Source organism: Ovis aries, chromosome 7 (assembly GCF_016772045.2).
Source record: "Ovis aries strain OAR_USU_Benz2616 breed Rambouillet chromosome 7, ARS-UI_Ramb_v3.0, whole genome shotgun sequence".
Lineage (NCBI taxonomy): Eukaryota > Metazoa > Chordata > Mammalia > Artiodactyla > Bovidae > Ovis > Ovis aries.
Window position 1 is genome coordinate 34,928,451 of NC_056060.1, and position 27,847 is coordinate 34,956,297.

At 38.8% G+C, this 27,847-nt stretch overlaps 1 protein-coding gene across 2 annotated transcripts in view; it reads left to right on the forward strand.

Annotated features, from left to right (window-relative positions):
* Window positions 1-27,847, forward strand: part of CHP1 (calcineurin like EF-hand protein 1) — a 35,859-nt gene that overhangs the window by 1,275 nt on the left and 6,737 nt on the right. For both annotated transcript variants that reach the window (XM_060419072.1, XM_004010459.5), the window contains exons 2-4: window positions 5,140-5,212; window positions 15,318-15,398; window positions 19,161-19,288. In XM_060419072.1, the coding sequence (XP_060275055.1) occupies window positions 5,140-5,212; window positions 15,318-15,398; window positions 19,161-19,288 (282 nt within the window). The remainder of the gene's footprint in view (window positions 1-5,139; window positions 5,213-15,317; window positions 15,399-19,160; window positions 19,289-27,847) is intronic.

Genomic DNA, 27,847 nt, shown 5'->3' on the forward strand with positions numbered 1-27,847 from the left:
CAGTGATTCATTTGCAGATAATATTGAGTGCTGGGGGAACCTCAGAATCACCCAGGCAAAGGTGGCCTGAGATCAGTTGAATAAATACTGTCCCATGCTTTCTGATAGCCCAGCTTTCTAGAATCTTCAAGTTGGAAGGGATGTTATTTAGCCTCATCCCTTGTCGTATTGGCTTACTGTTTTCAGCATCTCACAACTTAGTCATTAAGCCTCTCTATAAAGATTTTAAGGAGCTCACCACCTACCAATGAGTCCTTTTTATGATTTTGAATGAAGACAAGAAGGTAGATGTTTATAATGTGCAGTACTTGTTTAGCCACTTCACCCTGTGGTCATTTTATTACTTACTCTGATTCCAAGAGTAGAAACATAGACGGTTTGGATTCAGCAGGCATTTTATTACATCTTGTGGCTATGACCTCTGGCCACACTTGTAAACATAAGAACTACTTTAGGTCTAAGGTGACACCAGAATTAAAGCATTCTTTCTTAAAATAAAGAGTCACATAATGAGGGAGTATAAACCAGAGTGCTGGTGGGAAAAAGCTGTTTTTCCCTCAAGAGGAAAGGAGCAGTAATCCCATTCTGGTTTTATTACATTTGACCAAATGAAAGAGGCCTTGATTGCCTTAGGACTCTAGGTTTTTTCGCTGTGTGACTGTGAGAATGGAGTACTCCTGTAGAGCTATTTTCTTAGTTGCCAAAAAGAGAATCAAGCCTGAGGGAGAGTCTCAGCCACACCAGGACAAATGTACATATTGAGCCAGAAAGCGTAATGAAACAAGTACTTATTGAATTTTTGCAGTGTCTATACTCAAAAGGAAATGGCAACCCACTCCAGTATTCTTGCCTTGAGAATCCTGTGGACAGAGGAGCTTGGAGGGCTGCTGTCCATAGGGTCGCATAGAGTTGGACACGACTGAAGCAATTTAGCATGCATACATGCATTGGAGAAGGAAATGGCAACCCACTCCAGTATTCTTGCCTGGAGAATCCCAGGGACAGAGGAGCCTGGTGGGGTGCCATCTATGGGGTCGCACAGAGTCGGACACAACTGAAGCAACTTGGCAGCAGCAGCAGCATACTCAGTACGATAGTGGGTATTCAGAATAGGTAGTGACAAAAGATGCCCACAACCACGTCATGGAGATAAGCCCACAAGAGTTAGGATTAGCGTCAAACATAAGATACTGAAATTGTGTAACACCCCTTCCAGAACTCAGGGAACAGTCATTGTGAACTGGCCTTGAAGAGGATAGGAATTGGGCCATGATATATGCATCAATTGATTAGATTTGGATAAATTAAGCTAGAGCATTTTGAGTGGCTTTCAGGCATGTCCCCTGACCTGCTACACTGTCATTCTGCTTTGGGAGTTGAGCTGTCAGTTTATCCAGTTTGTGCCGTCAGTAGAATTGATTTTTAAAGCAATAGTCTTAGCATGATGCAAAAGGTTTAGAAGAATAAAAACAGCAAACACCTGAGGGTGGGGTAGAGTGATGCAATTAGCCCTGTTTTCCTCTGCTGCTTGTTCTATAAAGAGTTTGGGGAACTGTCATTCCGAAACACTTCAAGTTAAGAACAAGACATTTCACTACTCCCTTTGCAAGAAGAAAATGTACCATAAATAAGTAAAATTGACTTTATATTCGGTATGAAAGCTTTGTATTTGTAAGTCTAAATTGGTTAGAATTCATATATGACTAGTTTATCTGGTATTTGAAATGTAATCTCTTAAGTGTTTAGAAAAGTACTTCTAAGTAAGAATTCCTTGTACACCTTTAGTTTCATCATCTGTAAATGAGAATAAAAATAGTACAACTTTTTGAATTCTTAGGATTAAATGAGAAAAATTATGTAAACTACTTAGAATAGTGTCTGGGTATGTAATAAGCACCAGATGCTAGCTATTTTCATTTTGAACTATAGGTAACAATCATCTTATTGTGAAAACACTATTACCATATGCTAGTTATAAAAACCATGTCTAGTATGTAATTGGAGAGGTGACAGTATTTTGCACTTTTCCTGTTTTCAGGGGACATTGGACTAGGAATCAGGTTTTCCCAATTTGAAGAAATAAAACTTTGGAAGGAGTAGAAATCTTGACATATCCAAGAGTTTAAAAAAAAATACTGTCCAAAAACACGAATTGGCATAAAACATTTGCAATATTGTCTTAGTTCTGTTACCTTCTTTCACACTTTAACATTTCCATAAATTAAAGTCATTTGAGTAAAAGCTGTCACTAGGGGAAAGGTCACAGTGTCTTGAGAGTTTATGAAATCTCCACCCTTAGTTCACTTAACTATATGGCAATAACCTGGCTGTGAATTACTTAAAACCTTTACAACAAAAAATAGCCACATAATCCTTGAGGAACAATTCACAGCAGCTGGGTAGTGATAAATTCTGATTGATTTATTTTTAGTCTCTGTCTTCTGGTATGTGTCACGTGATATGGCAAAGGTGCTGAACAGGTTTGGGAAGTAAGTTCTACAGGCCAGTGAAGTTCTGTTTGTTTGAAAGGGTGTAGTGATCATGGCACTAGTGTGGATTTCTCTGTAATTGGAACAAAGAGCACAAGCCTGGCAAAGGCAACTGCTTGAGAATAATTTCCTGAGCAAGAATGTAAGTGGAAGTTCAACTGAAGGCTGTTCCTGCCTCATGATACTGGACACATTCATGACCCTCAGCTGCCTTGCCGTAGTGCCTGAGGGCTCTGTAACCGCAGAAGACCCTGCTGTCTCCCAGCTCCTACTGAAAGAGCATTGCACATATTACTAACATTTTCAACTGGTTTTGGATTAAGTGATTGGCAAAGCTCTGTACCTCCCCCTCCCTGCCCCCCACCTTTTTATGATGAAAAATTTCAAACATACAGAAAAGTTAAAATAGTATAATGAACATCCATATAATTTTAATTCAACAGTTGTTAACATTTTGCTATATTTGTCTATTTGTGTGTGTGTGTGTGTGTATATATATATATTCTTTTTGATGAACCATTTTAAAGTTGCAGATAGCCAAACTTTTCACCCCTTAAGCCTTAAGCATGTATTCCTGAGGACAGGGATTTGTTTCCTGCATAACCACAATAACATAACCACAGTACTATTATCACACCTAAGAAAGTTTGACTCTGGCTAGGAAGACTGAGGAATTCGGGTGTTGGGGAGACTTTTCATTACGTACACTTTTTGTACTATTTTTACCATGCGGATAGATTGTTTTCTCAAACTAAAAAAAACCTAGTATAAAAAGAAATACAATTTGAATGTGTTCATTGTTAAAAGTAACCTGAAATATAATACTCTAAGTATTAAAAACTGACCCCGTGGGCTAAATATTATGAAGTTATTAAAAAGCACTCCAAAGCAATATAGAAAAATAATGAATTAATAAATGAAAAATAAGCTATTATAACTGTAAACTGCACAAGTGACATATTAGGTAATATACAAAGACATGAAAACAGTGGCATTGATATTGTAAACAAATTTTGTCTTTCCAAAAAAATCTTTTGAGAAAGGTAGTCATTCTTGAACCAACTTATTTTGTGAAAACTAAAAAAAAACTTTAGTTCTAGAGCAACATTTGAGGCCTGAGGCCAAAGCCTGTTCAGGTTCCTGAAGAAGACGGTTGTGGCTGGCAGAATCAAGAGAAAGGTGGAGATTAATTAGTACAGCAGTAAAATTGTACCTGCAGGCTCACAGTATTAGGATAATGATAATAGCTAACCTGGCATGCTTACCAGGTGCCAGACGTTGGCCAAGCACTTTTCTCTCCTGGACTTAGTTCACTGCACAACCCCATTCACTCAGCCCTCATTGGTGAGCCAGGTTGCCATGATTGGAATCAGAATCGGTCAGCCTGACTCTCAGAGGAGTGTTTACTGAGCTGCGCACACCTGCCTTTCAGGCAGAAAGGTCCCCACCGACTTCCTCAGTGTCTGGGCTCCTGCTGGCTCTGCCCTGGCAGGGGTGGTTCTGCCTCCTCCTCTGCTCCCTGCTCTCCTTGAGAGCTAGTACAGAACAGAGCCCAGGCTGGCTTGAAACCTGAGGCTGAAGAGTTTACTGCTTGGCCCGGTGTGTCCTCTCATACTAGCTTTGGGCCACTCACTTCCTGTTTCTCCTGTGCATGCCCCTGTTAATTTTGTCCCATTGTTCCCAAAACTGCGAGTGGATTTCTGTTGCATGAGCTGGGGGAGGACAACTGTCAGAACTCCCTGAGCCACCCCTCTACCCGTGAAGGTACAGCCTAGGACAGAGTCCACACTGGTCACGCCCTTTTTGGCTGTTGTCTTTTCTCCTTTGATAACTAATTTTTTCCCTCCTATCTCCAGTCTACCACAAGATTAAACTATTTCCCAGAAATTCCTTTTTGCATTTTCAAAGTTTCATTGTCTACCTGTGGTTAGTGCCTCATTTTAATTGTCAGCTTGTACCTGAGTTAGTGCAAAATGAGGAACAAAGTAACTTCCTGGTATATGTCATCTGAAGATAGCACAACCATTTTACAGATTGCCTAATTTTCTTTCTTAGAGCCCATTCCTTTACTGGGAACTCAGTGGAGCTCATGCAGTTGCAGAGAAAGAGGCTGACCCAAGGCTGTAGTTATCTTTTACCCAAAGATCAGCCCTGAGGGAAAAGATAAATCACTGATGCTTGAGGAAAAGTAAACTAGATTCTAAAAGTACTGTCTGTTTCACATGCCCCAGTCCTTAATTCAGCACATGTTACCTACCCCGCTGTGCCAGTCTGAAGCTGGAATTTTCATACCTTCTAAGTCAGGGTACTGAAAGATGAAAGTTTCACACTTTCTTTTTAAACTAAATTTAGCTTTGTTTTATTAAATCTTAACCAACTGACGTTTAACAGAGTCTTAATTAAGCCTAGCCTTCACTCTTGAGAGTCAATTTTGTTTACTCTTGATTTATTTTCTAACTCCTTTCATTCTTTCTGCTTTGACACACTAGAGGTGAGTTAGTTGAGACATCGCACCGCTTTACTGGCTTTGAAGCGTTTAATGGTGAGCTGGGACCAAGAGTGCAGCTGGTTTCCAAAGGGTCACTCACATTCAGGTTCAATTTGAGCAGAGGACAACTTCTCCAACTGCAACTAATTCTGTGTTCTTCAGTTTCCCACAGTCAGATCACCCGCCTCTACAGCCGGTTCACCAGCCTGGACAAAGGAGAGAATGGGACTCTCAGGTAGGCATTTCCTTTCTTTATTTCCTGCTAGTGGCTGAACAGCTGCTTTTATCCAGAGAGCTGACATCTGGCAGGCAGAGAGCAGGGACCATTTCTTCACACATCTTGAAGTGTTATCGATCCACAAGGGAGTTAAACAGAACAGTGGATTTGCATTTATCGCTAGGTGCTTGCTGCTTTACCCCCGCTCTCCTTAGTTTGATTGGCCATTACTCTGGTCCTGGAAATGTACCTTCGGGAATTTCAGCTCTCTCTGCTTGAATTTTCCCACAGCCCTTCCCCAAACATGTTAGCTTTCAGGAGGCTGATCCATAGCAATCAAAGGTGGTCTAAGTTGTTTTGTCCTCTCTTCTCTAATTTCTCAACTCAACCCAACCCCTAGGGTACATCAGTTTATATGTATTAATGTTAGATAAGGTGGTCAGTATATTTATCTAGAGCAGTGTTTCTCAACTAAGGGCTATTTTCTTGAGTGGCCAAATATCTGGAGACATTTTGGATTGTCACAACAGGGGAATGCTACTGATGTCTAGCAGGTCAAGGCCAGGAATGTTGCTGAACATCCTACAATGCACAGGACAATCCTTCCTAAATGTCAGTAGTGCCAACGTTGAGAAACTGGTCTAGAGTAAGTATATGACTTCAGATTTACTGTAAAGCTCTTTCATTTTATATTTGTAAATGTCTTGTCATAGTCAAATGAAATATCTCCTGAGCACCACCTCCCAACCTAATTCTTAAGTAGCACCTAACTCTTGTTACTATTGTTTCTCAGCTTTGATTGACTGATAGAACAAAGCTGTTTGCCTTTCTGGTGGATGGCAAGAAATAATATAGGCTTCTAGCACAGGTGTGGGCTTAGCATAAAAGGGGAAAGAATATAGTTGCTAAGCTTTTGTGTATAATCCTCAGGCAGAAGAGCTTAGAAATCTATAGGACCATGTTTGTTTAGAGCCATGTCTGGTTTTGCTGGAAGCTGGAGTTGACCAAGATCATGCTGTCCAGTCATTAAAGTCAACGACTATGGAGTACCTATCATATGCAAAGACCATACTTGGTACTTTGTATTTTTAATTTAATTTTACTTTTGAGGCAAAAGACACATAACATAAAATTTACCATTAAAAAGTGTCCTTTTTAGTGGCATTAAATACATTCACAACACAGTTTAATATGTTCATGTATTACCGCAGTCTAGTTCTAGAACATTTTCATCAGCTCAGATGGAAACCTCATACCCATTGAGTAGTCACTTCCCATTCCTCTTACTATGGACATTTCATATAAGTGGAATCATACAGTATGTGGCCTTTTGTTCACTCACTCTTTGATTTTACATGGTGTCTTCAGAGTTCTTCCATAGTGTGTATCAGTACTTCTTTCCTTTTTATGGCTGAGTAATATTCCATTTTGGGCTTCTCTGGTGACTCAATAGTAAAGAATCCACCTGCCCGTGCAGGAAATGTAGATTTGATCCCTGGGTGGAGAAGATTCCCTAGAGGAGGAAATGACAACCCCACTCTGCTATTCTTGCCTGGGAAATCCCATGGACAGAGGAGCCAGGTGGGTTACAGTTCATGAGTTTGCAAAAGACTTGGACAGGACTTAGCAACTAAACAGCAACAACAATATTCCACTGTATGCATAGACTATATTTTGTTTGTTCATTCATCATTTGGTGGGGATTTGAGCTGTTAACATCTTTTGCCTATTATGAAAATTTTTGTGTGGACTTATGTTTTAAGCATATAAACTTAAGCATATGTACTTGAGCATATACCTAAGAGTAGAATTATGGGTTCTATGATAATTTTATGCTTAATTTATTGAAGACCCACCAAATTATTTTCCACAGCTCTGTACTATTTTACATTCCCACCAGCAATGAAATGCAAGTTCAAATTTCTCCTCATCAGCACTTTTTTTAAAATTTATTTTTAAAATTGAAGGATATTTGCTTTATAGAATTTTGTGGTTTTCTGTCATACATCAAGAATCAGCCATAGGTAGACCCATGTCCCCTCTCTCCCCAACCTCCTTCCCATCTCCCTCCCTACCCCACCCTTCTAGATTGTCACAGAGCTTATGTTTGAGTCCCCTTAGTCATACAGCAAGTTCCCATTGTCTATCTATTTTACACATGGTAATGTAAGTTTCCATGTTACTCTCTCCGTGCATCTCACCCTCTCCTCCCCTCTCCCCGTGTCTATAAGTCTATTCTCTATGTCTCTTTCTCCATTACGGCCCTGAAAATAAATTCATCAGTACCACCTTTCTAAATTCCATATATGTGTGTTAGTATAAGATATTTATATTTCTCTTCCTGACTTACTTCACTCTGTATAATAGGCTCTAGGTTTGTCCACCTCATTAGAACTGACTCAAATGTGTTCCTTTTTATGGCTGAGTAATATTCCATTGTATATACGTACCACAGCTTTTTTATCCATTCATCTGTTGATAGACATCTAAGTTGCTTACATGTTCTAGCTATTGTAAATAGTGGTGCAGTGAATATTGGGGTACATGTGGCTTTTCAATTTTGGTTTCCTCAGGGTATATGCCTAGGAGTGGGATTGTTGTGTCGTATGGTGGTTTTATTCCTAGCTTTTTAAGGAATCTCCATACCATCTTTCATAGTGGCTGTATCAATTTACATTCCCACAGCAATGCAAGAGGGTTCCCTTTTCTCCACACCCTGTCCAGCATTTATTGTTTGTAGACTTTTTGTTCATTAGCACTTATCATCTCTCTTTTAATTTTAGTAGATGTGAGTGGTAGATCATTTTGGTTTTGACTGCACTTCCCTAGTGGCTAGTGATGTTGAGCGTCTTTGTGCTGCTTGACCATTTGTATGTCTTCTTTGGGGAAATGCATATTCAAGTCCTTTGCCTGTTTTTCAACTGGAGTTTGTCTTTTTTGTTGTTAAGAGTTCTTTTATATCTGAGATACCAGACACGATTTGCAAATCTTTTCTCTTATTCTCTGAATTGTCTTTTCACTCTCTTTCTAGTGTTTTTTGAAACATATAGCTTTAAAAGTTTTGAAGTCCAGCTTACCTAACTTTTCTTTTGGTGTGCATGCTTTTTGTGTTGATTCTGTGAAACCGTTGCCAAGTCCATGGTCATGAAGATTACCCCTATGTTTTCCTCTAAGAGTTTTATGATTTTAGCTCTTATATTTAGGTCTTTGATTCATTCTTCATCACACCATGTGGACTGTGAAATCTGAGTTCCCCTACCAGGATTTGGACCTGGGCCCTAGCAGTGAAAGGGCCAAGTCTTAACCACTGGACCACCAAGGAATTCTCTCATTTTTGAGTTTCTTATTTGTATATACACACACAATTTTTTGGTATATTTACACAAAATGAAAAAAAAAAAAAAAAAGCAGGCTTCCCTGGCAGTCTAGTGGTTAAGACTCCTTGCTTCCACTGCAGGGGATACAGGTTCAGTCCCTGGTGGGAGAACTAGATCACACATGCTGTGCAGTGTGGCAAAAAAAAAAAAAACCCAAGCAAAGCAGTGTTGTGTGTGTGGCAATAGATAGAAAGAAATATGAGTCAAACCTTATTTTTTGACCTGTGGATATCTAGCTGTTCCAGCAACATTTGCTGAAGAGACTATATATATTTGTACTTGAAAAATAAATCAGACTAGAATATCTATATTTCCTTAAGGTCAAATACTTGAACAATTTACTTGAGTTTGGGATTACGTCTTTCTCATAAATTTAGATTTAACCATTAAGTGAAGCTATAGAATTCACATTAGTTTTGTGTCCTTTTCTTTTTTCCAGAAAGTAGGTGATTTGTAAATCTGTATATTTTAATCACTTTCATGGTTTGCTGGAAAAAAAAATGGAACATCTTTTGTAAAAGGAGCTGTTTTTCCTCAGAAAAGGTGAAACTTTTCATGTGTCAGCTAGTGTTACCTGCTCCTTAGAATGTAGGCAATATTTGCTCAGCCCCTAAAACATAATTTCACATTCTATGAAAAACCAGTGAACTAACTCGCTCATTTGATGTGTATCAATTAAATACCTGTAATGCACTAGACACTGTTTCTCTTCTGGTTTCTACAAATTCTTGGTAAAGGATAAGGTGGTAGGAAGTGATGGGGTAATTTTTTATTTCATGGTTACCTAGATCTAGCTGACTTTTTGTATTCAGCTTTACAAAGTACTTGGTCTAAATTCTGTGCTTTGATCTCTGTCATGGATGTGGATGAAAATGTGGGGAAAACCCCAAGCCACCTTGAGTGCAAGAGAACATTACCCTGTTGTTCTACACAGTAAACAACTGGCATGTTTCAGTCAACCCTTGAATGAGGCAGAGTCAGAGACGGTGGCCCTCTGCACAGTCAAATCTGAGAATAACTTGTAGCCTGCCCTTAGTGTACGCAGTTCCACATCCGCAGAGGCATCCAATGACGGACCTGTAACACTATGATACTGGCTATTGAACAAATCGCACATAGATGGAACCATGTTCAGGGGGCAGCTAAGTATGTAAATCATTTTGTTGTACCCACCCATTGTCAGGAATTTCACACTGGCTGTGCCTCCTGACAGTGGCCATCTCAGCCTCTGGCCATCTTGTTAGATTGTCTTCCCCTTTCTCTCCCTCCAGCCTTAGAGAATACCTGGTAAACTCAAAATTCTTTTTTTTTTTTTCCAGATTCTTTTATGGTAATAGAGTGATTTAGCTGTCTCCTTTACTGCCTTTAGTGCCAGACTCAGCTCAAGTCCTGTCTTGACCTTTCAATAACCCATCAGGGTACTCAGCTGAATACAAGTTACCTCCAGTCTTCTGTTACCTGTAACAGACCCCACTTTCCTAAGAAAGTTATTAGGAGAAATTTTTTTCTTCCGTATTTTCTTCACTTTCTTCTCCCAAGATGCTTCTATGTCTGGGGCTTGAAGCCAAATTCTCCAGAGTGAGAGACTAGAGTGTACCGTCCAAGACATTCTGTACTCCTTTTTTAAAAGTGTCAGTCTGTGGGAGCATGAAGCAGAAACTATGGAAGGCTTTGGTTAGAAATGGAGCTTCAGCAAAGTGCTTTCAAAGGTTCAACCCCAAAGTATCTTTTATAAAACACTACGTCCATGGCCTACCCATAGGTATTAAGTTAAAATGATTGGTAATCTTCAGATTGATATTTCATATACTATAACTTCACAAATCTTACTTCCTTCAGGTGCCATTATTTTGAGTGAAATATTTCTATCTCTGCCATTGAAATTGGTCTTTGAAAAGGCAGCTGGTCTTACAAGGTGCCCTGAAATGGTCCTTTGTAGGTCAGGTCAAGGTGAGAGCCTGGTCATTATCTGAATACAAAGAAGGCTTCTTTTGTTTAAATATCCTTGAAAAAGTGAATGTCACCTTTGAAAAGGCAACTGGATCCGTAAGATGCCCTGAAATGGTCCTTTGTAGGACAGGTCAAGGTGAGAGCCTAGCCATTATCTGAATACAAAGAAGATATCTTTTGTTTAAACATCCTTGGTACTGATCTAATCTGTGGGGTTAGATGTCAGGATAATGACTATCCTTTGGGTTGGGGATCAGATTGACACAAAGGGAGCATGAAGGAAGGAAGGAAGGACAATATCTGGGTCCTGATAGTGATTGATTCCTTGATTTGGGTGCTGGTTATAATCTGCGCTGGTGAAACGTCATCATACTGAATGCTTGTGATTTGTACTCTTCCCTGTATGTAAGTTATACCTCATTAAAAGTCTACTTTAAAAATATCCTGTGCATTGAGCAAGTTTAACATTGGATCTTTGTCAGATACTTTCTCTGATGTAATACCATGATGAAAAATATTCCTGGGTATTAAGTCATGCAGGTTAAATTGACTCTAGGGAGCAGTACAGACCAGTTAAACCCTGCAAGGAAGTTATTACTGAAACTACTAGTTGGCTGTGTTGTTATATATCACTTTTAAAAAGATTACCTATAATTTTTAAGAGATTGTGTCCTAAGTGGTAGCCATTTATCTGCTTAAAAACTGAGTGCCTCTGAGATTCATTTTCTTGTTTGACTTTATCCAGAGGATTGATGATTTCAATATCCTGGATAAGCTCTTGCTTTGTACAGAGTGCTCTCAGTCATTCCATAATGGAGTTTCACAGATGAGAACCATGATGCCAATCCAGTTCTCATTTTTTTATTATAGTAGGTAATCTTTTTTTTTTTTTTAACTCTCTTGAAAGCTTCAAATATATCTTCCTGATGTTCTGAAATTTCACAAAATTGTATCTTTTTGTGGGTTATTTTTCATTATTCATTCCTTGGTATCAGGTGAACTTTCTCAATCTAAAAATATGTCCTTTGGCTGGAAAGTTTTCTTCTGTTATTTGTTTATTTCCTCCCTCTCTTCTTTCTTACTGATTTTTATGCCTTTTCTATTGGTTGGCTATTGGACCATCATGACTCAGTTTTCCCATATTTTCTGACTGATTTTTTTCCTTTGCTTTCTGGAAGATATCCTCAAATTTATTTTATAGACCTTTTGATGAACTTGTCTACAATCACATTTTTAATTTCCAAAAAACTTTCTTGTTCTCTGACCTCTACTCTATCATAGTAGCTTATATTTGTTTTATAGATGCCAAAATTTATCAAATGTCTATTGGGTTACTTATTAGAATATTTCAAACTCTCTTTTGTTCCCTGAATTATCATTACATCTATTCATTTTGGGGGGCTTCCCTGGTACTCAGTGGTAAAGAATCTGCCTGCCAATGCAGGAGATGCATGTTCAATCCTGGGATGGGGAGGATCCCCTGGAGGAGGAAATGGCAACCCACTCCAGTATTCTTGCCTAGAAAATCTCATAGACAGAGGAGCCTGGCAGGCTACAGTCCATGGAGTTGCAAAGAGTCAAACACAACTGAGCATACACGCACGCTTTTCATCTTGATCTTACTCTTTTGTGTTACTAATTTTTCCAAAATTCTGGTGAGCCTTAATTGTCCATTCCTATTTATGAAAAAGCCTGGATGGGGTAGTGTAGAAAATGGGCATAGGTTTGTTTGTGGTTGGTTTCTCACAGGGCTTTCCCTGGATGGAAGGACTGACGACAAGCCTTTTATACTCTGAGCAGGACCAGTAAGTTGGTAGACCTTACTTTAGGGCAAGTGGTTAGGGAGCAAGGGGACAGATTTGCAGTTCTCTTCCCCCGATGAAAGGACTGTGTTCCTGGGGAGCCAGCCTCCCATACTTGGCCAAAACCCTGCCCAGGTGGCTCTTCCAGTTTCTTTCCATAGCAGCTCCCCATTTTTATCCTGGGGACAAATGGTTTTATGTTCCTGGGATGGGTGCTGGCAGCAGTGGGCAGCTGGCCCATTCTTTAAAAGTTCTGGTAATTAATTTCCCTGAATGCTGTTAATACTTCTCTCGCCTGGCAATTCTGAGTGTGGTGCCTTGCTGAGGCTGCAGGGCAGAATGGCTATCATCAACTCTTCTACCCTGACTTATCACTACATTTATGTCTGTCTGCTAACTTCCAGAATTGGTCAGAGTTCCTTGTCTACTAACACACTCCTCCCACCCTGATTGTTTATGTCTTGGCTATATTCCCATGTGTAAATTTTTACTGACATTTCAGAAGGGTTTAGAGAATGAGAGAAGGTAAATATGTGTGTGATCACTTTCTCAACCAAAAGTCAGATGCAGCTTTGCAAATAAGTGACTGGCCCTAGAATACCCAAATAAGTAGCAAAGACTGGGTTTAGAACTTTGGCACTTTATGTGAAAAATTCTACTATAAAACAGAAAACCAAGATCATTTTATCAAGATCAGTCAACAATAAGAAACTGTATATTGTTTAATAGTTTATAAACTGTTTCTTAATACTCTTTTATTTTTGTGTTGATATTTTCAACTGTATTCCCCTTGATCTTAGAGACCTCATTGTATATACAATCTAAATTCTAAGAGTAGAGTTAAAAAATGTCAAAAGACAGGGTTTAGAACCTTACTGATGTTGGAAATCCATGACTGGATTCCTCATGGAGACTGACAGAGTTAGGCTAGATTGTGAACTCACCACTTGACACTAGACCTGGTATTTTAAACTGTGTCTTTTTGCAGCTAAAATTACTTAAGCTTGTTAGACATTAAACTGAGGTATGTGGCCTTGCAATTCACATTAGCCTTAATCTTCTTTTAAAAGGAAGTAGTTATTGTTTCTTAACCACTGTCAAACAAGAGGAGCTTACATTGTGTTGATAATGTGGACTTTGTATTACAGAACATATTATGTAATAAGAACTTAGTACATGTTTGTTAAATTATATAATCACGACCTCCATAATGTTCTTCAATAATTTTAAGCAACCCAGTTATCTTATGAATGTCTTCTTCTAGTTCATTTATTGATATAAAAATTATTACTCTAAATGATGGAAGATTAGAATCCAGAGTTATTATACCAGAGCTTTGCGCTTAGTCCCCTAGGTCATTTCTTCCTTTGTCGCCACCAGATGTGGTGTTGTTTAATTACTTAATTAAGCATCCTGTAAATGTTAAACCACAAGAGGATCAGAGAGAGATAGTTGAAGGCACCTGGGTAAAATATGAACATTTTGTTAGCATCTTATACAGAGAAGGTAGAGGAATGTTCTATCTCTTCTGTTAGTAAATGTCTTGAAAGCAGGAATCATTTTTTTGAGTTTATATCCTTTTTACCCCCTTCTTATCTGGAAATAATTGCAAACCTACAGAAAAGTTACAAAAATAATGCAAAGAACTTCATATACCCAGTACCCAGATTTACCACTTGTTAACACTTTGCCACATACTTTAGTGTGTATTCCCTATAATTAGGAGATTCTCATAGCAAAATCAAGAAGTTTAGCATTTTCTACGCATTATATAAAATTCTGTATTCTATATGGCCCATATTCCACATTTATTTATTGACTCAGTAATCTCCTTCACACAGTTTTGTTTTTTTTTCCTAGTCTAGGATCATGCATTGAGTTCTGTTGTATGTCTCTTTAGTCAGTTCTCTGTGATCTCAAACAAGCCTCTGCTTTTCTCTGTCCTTCATGACATTGATATTTTATAGATATATTATCTCTGTTGTAGATAGCTTTGTATTTCTGGCACAGGATATCAACCCAGGATTTTTTTTTTTTTTTTTTTTGAGAAGATAGTTACTAAACATTTTTGGGGAGAGCACTTTTCTTCCAAAAAGTTTATTTAATATGGGAAAGAAGTGTAGGTTTTTTAGGAAAAAGAGCATATGTTTTGACTTACAGTTGTTATTTAGTCACAGACTTAGTTTTAAATTATAGTTCTTCCACTTCTTACCTTTGTAAGTTGGACAGGTTACTTTATGTCACTGTCTCACAACTTCCTCCGCTCTGAAAGGGTACAGATAAAGTGTTGACATGAAAAAATGAGATAAAGTTTATTAACAGAGTAGCACATGATGTGTATAGGGTGAATGGAAATTAACAATATTCACTTTAACAGACTTTAAGTTGTGAGAGGATGACTGCTCTTGCCGTGTTCAAGGGTTAAATACTTCTCTAGCTCTAGACTGTAGAAGGCACTGGAGAAAAGTCCAATCAGAGCAAGGAAGCATGGAATCAGTTAACGCATTTTGTTCTCTACTGAGATGTAAATATCATCTAAGAATGCCTTGCATTTCTTAAGTGCTGTATATCTTCTTACCAAGGGTATGGAGGCCACTCTGAATTTTTCCTCTGATGTTCAAGCTCTTTGGTGTTTGATACTTTGCAGTTGCTGTTCCTTCTACAAACTTAATAACTAAGTGCAAAATGGTCATGTTCAAAGAATCATTTACAAGGACAGCTTACAAGGATTTGCTTGTTGGTTGATTTACTGACATAACCTGTGTGCTGAATTCATTGGAATGTGACATAGTCAAATCTGGCTTCTTCCACTCCTGAGCTGGTGCAAGAAACACTTGGCAGCTATTAAAGTGCTATTCTTTGCAGTTATTTGGTATAATTTGCCACAGAAGTAAATTCCAGGAGGTAATATTCTTGCTCGGTTGTACTCTTGCATGACCGAAGGAGTTCATGCAAGGGCCAATGGTCTCTAACCCAAGGTGATTCTCTTGGCAGCCGGGAAGACTTTCAGCGGATTCCAGAACTTGCCATCAACCCATTGGGGGACCGGATCATCAACGCCTTCTTTCCAGAGGGGTGAGTCCTTGCAGGTGTTGGACTTCCTTTTGGAGGCTAATCTGGAGTATTGATATTGGTTGGGTCATCTCAGACCATGATCTTCCTCCTATTGGACATTCCTAACTCAGTCATATCTATAATATCTCTACCCTCTCCCTGTTTTAAACTTCAAATAGGTATGTTAGCTCATTTTCACAGTTCTGTCTTTAATCTCTGTTTATCTTTGATGTAAAACTAAACATTTTAAAAACTATGAGATAATTTCAAATTTATAGAAAAGTTGCAAAATTTGTAAATAGTATGATGAACACTTGCATGTCTTTTACCCAGATGCATCTGTTGTTGTATTGTTAATATTTTGCCTCATTTGTGAGTGCTCTCTGTCTCAGTCCTAGACAATAAAAACGTCATTCAAGCCACATACATAGTTCCTACCAATTTTCTAGTAGTCACATTTTAAAAAGTAAAAATAAACAAGTTAAGTTAATTTTGGATAAACAAGCTAAATTAACTTTGGCAATGTATATTTTATTTAACCCTGATATATCTAAAGTGTGTAAATCAGTATTTTAAAATTATTGTAGTATATATTCTTTTTCATAAGTCTGGCATCTATTGTGTAATTTATACTTAACCATACCTATCAAGTGCTATAAGAATATTAATATAAAATATGTTTCTTCCAGCTTTATTGAAATGTGACTGACATGTAACATTGTATAAATTTAAGGTGTACAACTTAGTGATTTTATATATGTATATATTGGAAAATGATAACCATAATAATATTAATGAACACATTCATCATCACATATAGTTACTTTTTTCTTGTGATAAGAACTTTTAAGATCTCTCAGCAGCTTTCAAAGATACAATTCAGTGTTGTTATCTATAATCACCAGGGTATATATTTCACCCCCAGAATATATTTATCTTAGAATTTGATACCTTTTGACCACCTTCATCCACTTCCCCTATAGTCTACTTCATTCTAATATATTATTGATATTCCAGTTTTCTCAGTTTATCCAACAATCTCCTTCCTCCACTATAGGATCCAGTCTGGCTCAGTTATCATATATTCTTAGCCTCCTTTAATCCAGAACATTACTTTTCTTTTCTGACACTGGCTAAGAATATAGTTCCCCTACCACACACACACTTTCTCAAACAGAACTAGGCATTTGATATGCTTCACTAAAACTAATATACTGCCTTCAAAGTACTGAGTCAATATTTAATGAATCGATTAGGTACCTTTTGCTGAATAAAGCTTATCATATAATCTTGTTTTAAGTAACAGTCTCTTTAACAGTGTCTTCCTGGTTCCTTGTGACTTGTTTATATGACCCAGAGGACTTTTAAAATGTTACATGGTTGCCAGTTCTTAACGAGACTAAAGTGTCAGTGAAAACACTCAGGTAAAATAAGTGGAGACGGAATTGTAGAACTCTGAATTGAAAACAAAGGAATTTGCAAGTTGAGAAGTTGGTCCCTCAGTAAGCTTGAGTGACAGAGAAGACTAGCAGCCAGTTCCTGTGAAGACAGCACTCAGAGACTGAGAGCTGCCCTTTTCAGGTTCACGTTGACCATGAGTGATCATCTATTCTTCCTCATTTTCTGATTTTTTGTCTCCCTGAAATGCCCTGTTTGTTTCAGTTGTGGTTTTAGTGCTGAATTCTTGTCTTTTTTAAACTTCTTTTCTTTAGCCCTTGCAGAGAATTGAACTGTGTCCAGGGATGACTTTCACTGCTGTGTTTTGTTTCTAAACCTTTTGCAGTGCAAAGGAAACCCTGCAGAATCATTTGCCAACCTTTTTTTTTTTTTTTAGTGTTCACTAGTCACATTGATCATTTGAAAAAGCAGCTGTGGAAAGCTGTTTTAGAAAGGCCAGACCACCTTCATCGTGACTGTAGTGGTGCCTGTCATCTTATTAATTGATCTCTTGTTAAGGACACAATGAGTGCTGATGTACTCGAGATATATATGAGGAGGCTGAGGAGGACGCTGAGATACACTGCTAGGCAAGCCCCCCTCTGCTTCTTGCTCTGTCACAAATAGATATTTGACTTCTAGGTTGTATGCAGGTTCAATTTGGTTTTGGTTTTTTAAATTTAATTTTATTTATTTATTTTTCACTGCACTGAGTTTTTGTTGCTGCACTTGGTCTTTCTCTAGTTGTGGCAAATGGGGGCTAGTCTTTAGTTGTGGCGCAGGGGCTTCTCATTGTGGTGATTTCTTCTGTTGTGGAACCTGGGCTCTAGGGCTTAAGAACCTCAGTAGCTGTAGCACGTGGGCTCAGTAACTTCAGAGCACGGGCTCTAAAGTGTGGGCCAAGTTGCCCTGCGGCATGAGGCTTCCTCCTGGGACTGAACCTGTGTCCCCTGCATTGGCAGGCAGTTTCTTAAGCACTGGATCACCAGGGAAGTTTCTCAGTTTGTTTGTTTTTTTTTTTAATAGAATGAGATTTGAAAGTAGGACATTGGTATTTAGTTTCCTTTTACTCAGAGACACTATGTCAGTGATATATGTTTACCTATTTGTTCTGGCATATGACTCCAGTCTTATTACACATTCCATGATTCCTCAACTCTGACTCACATTTTTTAGAAGTAATGAAAGGTCATTCTTTTGAGTACAGAGGGTTCATGACCTAGCATTTGAACTCTGCCTTTAGAAGGTCTCCGATCTGTATGTCTGCTTGTGCTTGAGACCCGATATACCACATCTATTCAATGGGGACAAAGACTAGGGTTTATTTTTAGGTAGCCGCAGGAACCAGACAACCTGTTCTCTCCATGACTGCCTTAGATAAATAACTATTCACATGGGACATTCTTTTTCAATATTAAAAAGCATTCTTTATTCATTCAAGTTTTTGAATTATTTCTTATAAGGTTACTGATTAACTGTGGCACAATAGAAAGATTTTCTCTAATCTTCAGTACTGAAAAAGCTTTATACATAAAGAGGTCTTTCAAAGCATTATGAGGAAAATATCTATCCAACTATGAGGGAATAATAAAATCATAATACAGCCACACAATTATGCAGATGGTTAAAATGTTTTGAAGTGTTTATATTGGTTAGAGACATGCCTAAAAGTTTTTAAAAAGCCAGCTACAAAATTATATATGCAGTATGTTCACAATTCTCCAAAAAGCATAGAAAAATTACTGGAAGATATATTAACAATGATTCTAACTGATTGGTAGAACTAGAAGTGGTGGTTTTCTACTTTTAATCAAAATTTCAAAATGTATTTATTGATTCTGTGACTAAATAAACTTTATGTCAAAAGCAGTTGTTGTATAATATGCCTTAACTTTAAAATATCACTAGATATATATGACTGCAGGGGAGATATGCAAGGTGGATAGGGAGACATTTGGATGAAATGGCTAACTTGCTGTTCACTTCAGAGCCTGAAGCAGTGAGTTCAAGTGTTGGCTTGTCTGATAGCACAGCCCAGCTGCTACTTATAGTCCTCTTTGGGAAAAGAAATTTAAGTAAATTTAATAGGTAACTGACTCTGGTAAGTCCTATTACCTTTCTAACTCTGGTTAATCATTTATAAAGTAAGAATAATAATACCTACCTCAAAGGATTGTAGCAAGACTTAGCTGAAAATATTTTATGAACTCTAAAGTACCATGCATATGGAAAGAGACTTCATTAAATGGACCTTCAGGCCACTCTAGCTATAACTGTTAATATATTAAATTAATAAGAAATAATCACCTTGATTGACATGTTCTTTTTGTTATCTTTCTTGTTCAGAGAGGACCAGGTGAACTTCCGAGGATTCATGAGAACCTTGGCTCACTTCCGACCCATTGAGGATAATGAAAAGAGCAAAGATGTGAACGGACCAGAACCACTCAACAGCCGAAGCAACAAACTGCACTGTAAGGAGATAGTCATCTGGCTTAAAATATTTGCTTTTCATTTCTTACAAATCATTTATTTATTTGTTCATTTACTAAACAATCATTTATTTGAACACAGTGGTTAAGAGCTCAGACCCTGGAGCTAAACTGGCTGGATTTGAATCCTAGCACTGCCACTTTTCGGCCCTGTGATGTTGGGCAGGTTACTTCAGATCTTTGGGCTGCAGTTTCTTTTTCTGTAGAATGGGATATTAAGAGTTTTCACACAGGAAGGTTGTAAAGATTTGATGACAGATCTTCATCTTCATCAAGTGCTAGAGTAACAGCAGTGAAAAAGATCCAGCCCACCTTAAAATTTGACAGATGCTGGGATGTCACTTAAGAGGGGTGGACAGCCAGGTTAGTGAAAGATTTAATTTTTCTCCCCATGCCTCTCGCCTCCTTTCTTTGGGTACTTAGATTTCCCTCTGTCCTTTATTGGTTTGTGTAGGATATTGCCTAATCCCTTATAATACTTCTCCAAGAAATTGAAATTGATTTCTCTTTTCATTTAACACAAGTTGAAGTTAAAATTATATTGAATTGGTTTTGCCAAGCTTCTGTTACTGGGGTGCCCACCAAATTTTTACTAGATGACTTAAAGAAAAAAGGCTTTATAACATTGAAACAAATATGGATAAACTATAGGACATAATGCTAAATTTATATACATTTGAAAGATGGTACATGAAACTTAAAGCTTTAATTTGTAGCCCTTGGCCCATATCCCCAGATCTCCCTTTCCATAGGAGTATGAGTTCACTCCTCCTCTATTTCAGGTAGAGTTTGAGAAGGACTGAAATAAATACTGTTGTATAAGACAAGAAAGGTTTTTGAACCCAAATAATAAAACACTGCTCTTCTTCACTACAAAATTGTATACCTTAGTGAACAGCAAAAGACTTGAATACAAACAAAATTGAATATAGAAGAAAACAGAATTCTGATGAATTGTTCTCAAGTTTATTGGGTACTCTGTGTTTGTTAGTAAATTTCCCTTTCTTTTTTCAAGACTAAGTACTGTTTGAAACAAAGCCTTGTGTCTTAATGTTTTATGAGGTTTAGTGTATATTTAGTACAAGTTTGCCTGATGCTGGCATTAGTATAGGAGATTATTTTCTTATTCATTGTTGTCAGACCAGGAGTTGATCAATAATTGAAAAAGTTGGCTTTAGCATGGAATCAGAAAAGGATACATGGCTTAACATTTTAATTTACCTTAAAATATTTAAAAACAGATTCATTGGCCAACCTCTGGATGTAGGACCAAAAGTTGTTTTGGTTTTTTTTTTAGAATTATTTCTTTCCTTTTATTTATTTAGTTTTTAATTGGAGGATAATTGGTTTACAATGTTTTATTGGTTTCTGCCATACAACAACGCAAATCTGTCTTAAGTATATATTGTTTTGTTTTAATAAAGTTCTGTGGATGGGAGTCGTGTGACATCTTTTGCACAGAACCTATCTGTAATGTATGGTCTAAGGTTTCTGGTTGCAGTTTCTTTTCAGTGGAAAGAGGACTTAAAGGTACTTGGAAAGCATTCTGAGAATAGAATTTTCCAGGTGTTTACATTTCTTCCTTCATCTTTTACACTTGTCCTGCCACACTTTCACAACAGTTTGGTTTTGTTTTTTTTTCCCTCTCTTCAGTGACTTGATTTTGAGTCTTTCAAAAGCTGTTTAACTAATTTTCATTTAAAAAATAACTTTTCACATATGTTTCATTTCCTATTAAGTTATACAGTGTTATGAAAAGTACAGATAGCACAATTCTAAGAGAGTTGACACACCTGACTCTTGGTAAGGATCCAATTCAGCAGGTGGAGTAGACACTCCAGAGTCGCCCATTGGCTGCAAGAATGCTGTGTGCTGTCAGCTGGAACGACTGCAGAGGGGAGGGGAGTGTCTGTGGATCAGTGAGTTGGTTAAGGAGAAAGCAGTTCAGAGACATTCTGTGCTCTACAAAACTATGCTTACTTTTAGGTTATCAGATGTAATACCGACCCATTACCTGAATTCCCATTACAGCGTGGGCTCTACCTTTTTCAAGTCATGAATTCCCTTAGCAGTCTGGTGAATACTAGCAATCTCATCTCAGAATGTTTGTGGAAGTATAAAGTGAAACACATACAATTATAAAGAAAACCAATTATACTGAAATACTATTAACAAAATGTTAAAACAACTTTGTGATGCAGTGATACTTCCGTATTCTATGCTAAATAACAGGATGTGATTTGGAGCCCTTTGGCTATAGAGCAGCTCTGTATCTTGATTGTAGTGATGGTTACTTGAAACTACATAGGTGATAGAATTGCTTACTCCTTGGAAGAAAAGTTATGACCAACCTAGACAGCATATTAAAAAGCAGAGACATTACTTTGCCAACAAAGGTCCGTCTAGTCAAGGCTATGGTTTTCCCAGTGGTCATGTATGGATGTGAGAGTTGGACTGTGAAGAAGGCTGAGCCCCGAAGAATTGATGCTTTTGAACTGTGGTGTTGGAGAAGACTCTTGAGAGTCCCTTGGACTGCAAGGATATCCAACCAGTCCATTCTAAAAGAGATCAGCCCTGGGATTTCTTTGGAAGGAATGATGCTGAGGCTGAAACTCCAGTACTCTGGCCAGCTCATGCAAAGAGTTGACTCATTGGAAAAGACTCTGATGCTGGGAGGGATTGGGGGTAGGAGGAGAAGGGGATGACCGAGGATGAGATGGCTGGATGGCATCACCGACTCGATGGACATGAGTTTGAGTGAACTCCGGGAGATGGTGATGGACAGGGAGGCCTGGTGTGCTGTGATTCATGGGGTTGCAAAGAGTTGGACACGACTGAGCAACTGAACTGAACACACGCTTGCACATGTACACATGTGAAGCCTGGATAAACTCTGTGGGTTGTACCACTGTCGGTTTCCTGGTTTTGATGGTATGTTATAGTTATGCAGGATGTTACCTGCAGAGAACCTGGAGTGAAGGGTATATACAGAAGCTCAGAGAGATATTTGTACATCCCCATTTGTGGTGGCGTTATTCATAAGAGCTAAAATGAAAAAGCAACCCGTATTCATGAGTGAATGAATGGATAAGCAAATTCATTAATTCACATTGACCCTAAAGAAAATATTCCAAGTAGCGTTAGTGGATATGGTAGTTACTTAGTGTATCAGCTGGGATACCTTCAGCTGAGTCAGCTGACTTCAACAGTAAGGAGCTGTATTATCGCACTTTACAAGTGAAGCAGGGCACGTGTCAGGGTTGATTGTGTTGTCAAGGACCCAAGTTTTTCCTGCTGCTCTGGTCTGCCATCCTTAGGGTCTGCTTCATCCAAAGCTGTGGCTCCTCATGGTCACATGATGGCTCTAGTGGCATTTAGGCTATGTGCTTCCCTGTTCATATCTGACAGTGGGGAGACAGAGACAGACAGGATGCCCCCTAAGCCATGGATGAGCTTCTGTTAGGAAGGGAGAAGTCCAGGGTGCCACAGAAATGGCAGAGTTTAGGGTGAGATAGAATAACAAGTGCAAGTTATGCATAGTTCTTACCATTACTTTAGTCTTGGCTTTCAGATCGACTTTTACAGAAAGCTGAGCATGAATTAGAATGCGGTTTAGGATCACATTCATGTGAGGAGACCAGTGAGACCAAAGCTACAGGAGAAGTCCTTGATGTCTGCTTCTCTGTCTATAGATTGGTTTTTCTGAATTTACCACAGAGCTGTGGAAGCAGCAAGAAGGTGCTTCTTGTTGTCGACCGAAGAGAACAGCTGAACATCATATACCTAGCAACACGTCTGCTACTAAGGCAAATTTGTTTACCATCCATCTTCCTCAGAGGATAGTCTCTTCAGGAACTCTGAGCGCATGCTTTGTCCTATCTGTTTTTCATGCCACAGTGAAAGAATGTCAAGGATAGTTAACAAGGCTGAGCTGTACCTATGTAGGCACAGGCCCAAGCACACAGAGTACTGCTCTTCCGTCTGTCTCCAGGAATGGTTATTATTCCCTTCAGGTCAGTGAGGTTATAATGTCTTACGTGGAAGGTACAACCCATCTTAGAATGTTCCAGAGCATGGTAAGCAAGGGAGGGGTCGATAAGCTTCCATTTTGGTATTCTGTTGTCCTCTGAAGTAATTTGTTTTTTATAACACATAATGAGTAATGTGGGAAATGAGTCTGCATGAAGACATTTTATTTGGATGATGAAGAGTATTGGTGAAGTGGAGTTTGGGAGAGTAGCCAGGAAGAAACTGAGCAGCATTATTCACAGTGGCTAAAAGGTCACAGCAGCCCAGGTGTCCATCAGCAAATGAATGGACACAAAATGTGGTATGTGCATTCAATGAAATATTAATTGGCCTTATAAAAGGAAATTCTGTCACATGCTACAACATGGATAAATTTACTTGATTCTAAATAACAATAAGACCAACACAAAAGGATGAATATTATTTGATTTCTCCTGTGTGAGGTTCCTAGGGCAGTCAAATTCATAGAAAGTTGCCAGGGCCTAGAGGCAGCGGGAAATGGGGAGTTATTGTTTAATGGGTCGGAATTTGAATTGGGGAAGATGAAAAAGTTCTGGAGGTAGATGGTGGTGATACTTACACAACAGTGTGAAAAGTACTCAGTTGTATACTTTAAAAGGGTCAAGTTTATTTTACTACATTTTTTTTTAAAAGAAGTAACAGTGATTAAAAGGTAAAAGTCTGACTGAGTGCTTTCATTTTCTTTCATTAAAACCAAATTGAATGCCAGACACGATTTTAGGCCCAGGATACAATGATGCATAAATCAGAAAAGGCCTTTACTTTCATAGACCTTATGATCCAATAAGGGAGACAGACTATTTGGAAAAAGACAAATGAATGAACAGAATTTGTGATCATGGAAACTTCTGTGAAGAAAATGAATATGGTAAGAAGAGAAATGGATGGGGGTGTCACTGCTTTAAAATGAGGGGTTGGGGAAACCTTTGTGAGGAGTTGAAGCTTTAGCTAAGAATGAGCCAGCCATGCCAAGAATAGAAGTATAGTCTAGGCAGAGGGGACAACTGGTGTAAAGGTCCTTGGGTAGAAATGAGTGCTTGATGTTCATAGGACAACGAAGCATGATCAAGAAAAGAGAGAGAGGACGGCAGAGGAGAGAAGAAGAAAGCTGAGAGGTGACACGGGTACATGACACTGATTGAGCTCTTCCTGTGTGCCAGACGCTGTTTAAGATGCCTTTCATGTGCTAACGCATTCAGTCCTCAACCCTCTGAGGTGGATTCTGTTACTCTCACCTTGCACCTCTTGGACAGCTGGGGAACAGAGAGGTTAAGTGACTTGCTTGCTTAGACATAGTAAGTAGGCTGTCAGAGGCAGGACTCAGCAGAACCAGAGTCTTAACCACTGTGCTATATTGCTCTGATGTCAACATCAGGAGCTCAGAGGAGGGAGCCAAGCTGGAGATGCCCATTTGGGAGCCATCAGCATTAGATGGCATGTAAAGCCCTGAGGCTAGAGGTGAGAAACTATACTTCTGGAGACAGGAGAGTCCCAAGTCACAGACCAAGAATGGGGGAAAGGGACAGGGAGAGAGGAAAGAGAGAAGGTAACCAAATGTCTCAGTCATTTGGCATTTGACCATTAGTTATCTCAGGGAAAATGCTGGTTCTACTGGTTCAGGACCAGAGCTGATTGACGGGAATCCAAATCAGTTAAGAAATTACTGTTAACTGCAGTTTTTTCTAGAAGATTGTATCATGTGATCTCTCTAGTTACCCCTCTGCTGCTGTCTAGTCTGTTCAAGCTGCTTTAACAGAATACCATAGACTAGGTGACCTAAGCAGACATTTGTCCCAGTTCTGGAGACTAGACTCAGATTAGGTTGCCAACATGGTCTGGTTCTTGGTAGAGGCCCCTCTTCTGGTTCACAGTCTTCTTGCTGTCTTCTCACATGGGGAGGGAGGTGGAGACAGAAAGAAAGAGGGATAAAGAGATCTCCTGTCTCCTGTTTTTATAAGGGCATTAATCTCATCATGAGGGCCCCACCCTCATGAGCCAGTCTAACCCTAAAACATTGGGGTTAATGGTTCCAACACAAGAATTTGAAACATTCAGTCCATGGCAACTAGGTTTCAAAAATTAGCTTTTCAGGTTTCTCTAAATACTTGGTCAGAAAGAAATGTGTTTATTCCAGTACCCAATTAAGTAATTCAGAAGCATATTTATGGGTTATATAACAAACAGATTTCTATCCCTGCTACTGCTGTTGCTAAGTCGCTTCAGTCGTGTCCGACTCTGTGCGACCCCATAGACAGCCTCCTACCAGGCTTCTCTGTCCCTGGGATTCTCCAGGCAAGAACACTGGAGTGGGTTGCCATTTCCTTCTCCAATGCATGAAAGTGAAAAGTGTAAGTGAAGTTGCTCAGTCGTGTCCGACTCCTAGTGACCCCATGGACTGCAGCCCACCAGGCTCCTCCGCCCATGGGATTTTCCAGGCAAGAGTACTGGAGTGGGATGCCATTGCCTTCTCCGTTTCTATCCCTAAATCACCCTAAACATTCCTTAGTAAATAACACATTTTGTGTTATTTTAGAATGATAACAGCATTTGCAGAAGAAAGAGGGTGTGTGTATGTGTTTAAATTTGTATTCTATATTGAACTATAGTTGATTTACAATGTTGTGTTAGTTTCAGGTGTATAGCAAAGTGATACAGTTATGCATGTACATTACATTGGTTCTTTTTCAAGTTGGCAGTACTGTATTAAACACACATTCATTGTGGAGCACTTATGATCCTGTCCCTTCTCTGGGAGTCAAAAACTTCCTAATCATATAAATCTCAAATTTGGTAAACATAGTTACTCAACTAACCAAATTAAAGAAAACTGACAGACATCAGGAAAAGTCTTTCCTGTTTATTCCCCCTTTGAGAATTTTAATAGGTACCTTACAAAAAATAAATTGGATTTTTCTAAAATTTTTACCTGGTCTTTTAGTGGACTCACCGCCCTCCTCCCTCTTTTTTTTTTTTCCTTTTGGTGGAGGCAAGGGGCGATGTTTAAACTTACAGATATTCATCCATGTTTTCGTGCCTTTGCTCTCAGTGTTAGCTCTTCCTGGAATCCATCCTTTATCAGATTTCTGTTTATCTTTTAATACCTTGTTCAAATGTTACTTGAACCAGAAAGACACATCTGCAGTGTGCTGTGTTCCCTGGTATTTCGTATGTATGACAGCATTTAGAATGTAGTAAAGTGCATAGTGCGTGGTGTTCTCTACTGGATTGTGAATTCCAAGGACCAGATCTAACTCTGTGGATCTTGATAACTATAAAGCAACGGATATGGGCCTTTTAGTATTTTCAGTAACTTCAGTACCTTCAGTACCTTTTGGTTTTCAGTACTGAAAAGCAAAAATCTTAGCAGCATACTTGAAGTGATTCAAAGCCTCGAAAGTACAACATTCAGCTATTGTGTGGTAGTCACGTCCTCAGTGTGACGTCTCACAGTGCCTATAAAATCATCCAGTGTTACCACACTGTTCACTTGGTGGCCCTTTAGGAACATGACAGTGTCTGAGTGATTTCTGCTCCTCTGAATCCTCTCTCTCAAATATCCTAGTTTCTAAAAGATCTATCTATTATGTTAAAGAGAAAGAAGCATGAAGAGGCCAGGACACCACCAAATGCTTGGTCTTTCTGTTGGAGACAAGTTCTTTACTTTCAGGACTCCCAAGTGAAAGAGGATTATGTCAAGTCTTATGTGAGGCAAAATGAAGACTATAGCCTGGGACACGGCATTTCAGATAGCTCTGAGAAACTGCTCCAAAGAGGCAGCGGGGAAAACCAGTATATACGTGATTTGGGTGAAGGGGCAGTACTTGCAGTCAGGCATGTATATTTTGCAGAAAGTTTTTGCTAGTCTTGTGAAGGTTAATGCTCATTATGAGGAGCAGACATTACCATGAAGGATTTCAGTGCTTTTCTAGATATGAGAAGATGCAAGAATTGGTCTCATAAAATTGGCTCCTGAAAATATATAACTATCTGAAGACCTGTCCTGCCAGTTTTCCCCAGAGCACAGAGTACCTCATTTCTGCTGTCCAGCCTGAACTCCTTTCACAGGGTGTTGAAAATCAGCGACTGCAGAAACACATGATTTAATCTTGTAGAGGTGGATGGCAAGTGCCAATTTGTAGCTGACAGTTATTTGAAATGTGACACAAATTTGCCGAAGAGGTCATTTCCCACAGTGATAGGTTCTGTAGTCTGCTGCTTGGTGCCTGTATGGCTCCTGCTGTTGACTATCCCTGATGGTGGTGCCCGGAAGACTTGACGGGCTGGATAGAGATAGCCTAACTGACAGAATCGCTGATGGGATTTGGGTTTTTTGTGTGTTGGGGGAGGAGGGGTTAACATTCTAAGTTAAGAAAAAGGACATTCGATTTATTAAGTTTTTTGATTTGTCCAATGAAAGGCCGTTTTTCATCCATGCTAAGATGCCATCATTTATGAGATGCATCCCAGTTCCTTAAAGTGTCTTAAAATCAG